This window comes from Mauremys mutica, chromosome 11 (assembly GCF_020497125.1).
Source record: "Mauremys mutica isolate MM-2020 ecotype Southern chromosome 11, ASM2049712v1, whole genome shotgun sequence".
Taxonomy (NCBI): Eukaryota; Metazoa; Chordata; order Testudines; family Geoemydidae; genus Mauremys; species Mauremys mutica.
Window position 1 is genome coordinate 77,714,641 of NC_059082.1, and position 2,912 is coordinate 77,717,552.

General features: G+C 50.7%; 1 protein-coding gene across 1 annotated transcript; it reads left to right on the top strand.

Annotated features, from left to right (window-relative positions):
- Positions 1-1,385: 1,385 nt before the first annotated feature.
- LOC123344748 (urotensin-2 receptor-like) lies at positions 1,386-2,501 on the top strand. The gene has a single exon (XM_044981224.1). It carries the CDS (start codon positions 1,386-1,388, stop codon positions 2,499-2,501), a length of 1,116 nt encoding a protein of 371 aa, XP_044837159.1.
- The last annotated feature ends 411 nt before the right edge of the window (positions 2,502-2,912 follow it).

Consider the following 2,912-nt stretch of genomic DNA (forward strand, 5'->3'; position numbering starts at 1 on the left):
CAGGAATGAGGCATTGGACAGCATTTCCTTTTGGCCTTTTCAGGCGTCTCTGCTCCCTTTTCCTGGAACACATGCTCCAGCTGCAGGTTCAATACCTCTCCATCCTGAGAGAGGCAGCAGGTTTAAAAATAGCCCCCCAGCCATGCCCAGATCAAACGAGGGTATGTGCGTCTTGCACAGCGGAATTAGCCTCTCAGTGCCCCCTTTGAAGCACAAAGAACGAACTGTGCAACATTAAAATTACAGCGCAAGAGCCTTGAAAGAAAGGAGCAAAGAGCTCCCTGAGGAAATACATTTCAGGAGGCAGAGCCCAACGCCCAGTGTTGCTAAGGGAGCAAGGAGGGAGGAGGTGCCGGGTGTGTGCATGTGTCCTGGTGGGAAGAATGTGCCAGTGCTGGTTTCACCTCCTCTTCTCTATTCGGAAAAGGGACACATCCCACCTCTTGGGGGGCTGTCAGAGCAGCAGGCCCCACCCCTCTCCAGCTCCGGCTCTTGGACACTGTATGGATTTACCAGCCTGGGGAGAGAGAGGAGTCTGCTGGAACAGATCATCCCAGCTCTGCTCTTAGCCCAGACCTCAACACCCACCTTACTGGGGACTGGCAGGGACGCCTCAGTGCTCCAGCCTTATCTTTGTTAACAGCCGCTAAGATCTGCCTTGACATTAAAAACAACACTGCTTCCGATTTACATTCTAGCATCTGCAAGGAGAGCAGATCGCCCTCACCGCTCTCTGTCTCTGGGAGGATATCAGCTCCTAAGCACTCGGGCCACTGTTTCTCTGTCATGTCACATGCCATGGAACTTTGGACAGGTCTGGAGAAAAGCTACTCTTGCTCACAGCTTCAATTCAATCACTGACAACTTAAAAGCCTCCAGGGTCACAAGGACCACTTAGAAGGCAATCGGAGTAAATAAATGCCTGAATTTTCAGGGGGAAAGAAAATAGCTTGGACAGGCAGCTGCACCAGGATTATTTCCAGCAGAGTGATGGCTTCCCCATCTACCTGCCAGCCACAGCTTTAATATACATTCGGAGATTTAGCCTTTGGACTTGAAGACAGCTGTCTGCAGGTAACTGACTCCTATCTTCACTTCCATCTGTGGTCCTTGAAGGCTGTTGTCTTCAGGGTGAAATAACATACAGCCGAGGGAGAGCAGGGATTGTTGTTTTTTTTAAGAGGCTGTAAATTCATGGGCACCGGCAAAAAATCAGAATGATGCTGTTATAGTGACAGGGACCTTTGTGTCTAACGCAGCCTTGTCTACTCAGCTGCATGGAATTTGTCTGCACGTCTGACGACAGCTTCTCAACGCGACATCTTCACAGTTAAGTGCATCTATTATTATGCTCCGGGGCTGGAAAAATCCATAATTGCAGAGAGATGGAGCTGGGTCAATGCACTTCAGTGCCCTGCCACCCTAAGAATGCCACGGATCACGCCAATGCCACCTCTGAAGTCCTCGCTGACACCAGTGATGTCTTGGTCACCTACTTCCTGGGGTGCATCCTGGCCGCGATGTGCCTGGTGGGCATAGTTGGCAACATCTACACGTTGGTGGTCGTGAACCTCTCCATGACATTCACTGGCTCGATGTACATGTATATCGTCAACCTGGCCCTGGCGGATCTCCTGTACCTGTCGACCATCCCCTTTGTGGTCTGCACGTATTTCGTGAAGGACTGGTACTTTGGAGATGTGGGTTGCAGGATCCTGTTCAGCCTGGACCTCCTCACCATGCACACCAGCATCTTCATCCTCACCATCATGAGCACCGAAAGGTACCTAGCCATAGTCAAGCCATTAGACACTATTGGGAGATCCAGACACTACCAGAGGACTGTCACCTGCCTGGTGTGGATGGTGTCCTTTCTTCTTGCCCTCCCAACTATGATCCTCATAGACCTCAGGACGAGTGACCAGGGCGGGGTGACCAAGCGCATGTGCCACCCCACTTGGCAGATGGAGACCTACAAAGTGTACCTCACCATCCTTTTTAACACCTGCATCCTGGCCCCTGGGCTTGTCATCTGCTACTTATACATTAAGTTGGCCAGGACATACTGGAGATCTCAGACTGCTGTTTTCACCACCAGGGATATGAACCGGTGCCCCAAGCAGAAAGTCCTGTACATGATATTCAGCATCGTCCTCACCTACTGGGCTTGTTTCATACCCTTCTGGCTCTGGCAGCTGGTCACCATCTACTACAAGCAGCCAGGGAACCTCACCAACACCACCATGATCTACATCAATTTCATCGTGACCTGCCTGGCCTACAGCAACAGCTGCATTAACCCTTTCCTTTACACGCTGCTCTCCAAGAATTACAAAGAGTATCTGAGGAGTCGTCAGAAGAACTGCATCCACCTCTCCAAGATAAAGCCCAAGAGGCATTCCTCGAGGCAGTCCATATTCTCTGGAAGCCACGCACACACGGAATCCATAGCCATCGCTCAGCTCACAGGGCTCGCTAACGAGGATGTCTGCACTCTGTGAAAGGTGAGTAGGTGTGAGGGGGAAGGGAGCTATTTAAGGATTCATGCTCCTGGGTTTTATTTACATGTTTGGTACCACCTGCGTGGCACAGCTGCACCAGAAATTACATTCAAATGCAACACACTAGGTACGAGCAACATATTCCCCTGTGGTAGCCAATCCACATAGAGGATAAGAGGCTACTACAGCTACCAGCTAACCAAGTTACTTGTTGGAAACTTGGTAGAAGCCCAGGCTTTGGAGCCGAAAGCCTGGGTTCTAGCCATGTCGCCCCCCCACATGGTGCAGGTAGGTCATTACCCATGTAGAAGATCATTACAGTAGCAACTCTGGTCTAAACTATGTTTACATAACTCTCATTTCGAGTTGGTGTGGCAGGGAAAAGGAGGCTACGTGGTACAAGCACCATGC

What these genes read in the sequence shown, in the direction of transcription:
- LOC123344748 (XM_044981224.1), top strand. Translation starts at nt 1,386, where the DNA reads ATGGAGCTGGGTCAATGCACTTCAGTGCCCTGCCACCCTAAGAATGCC.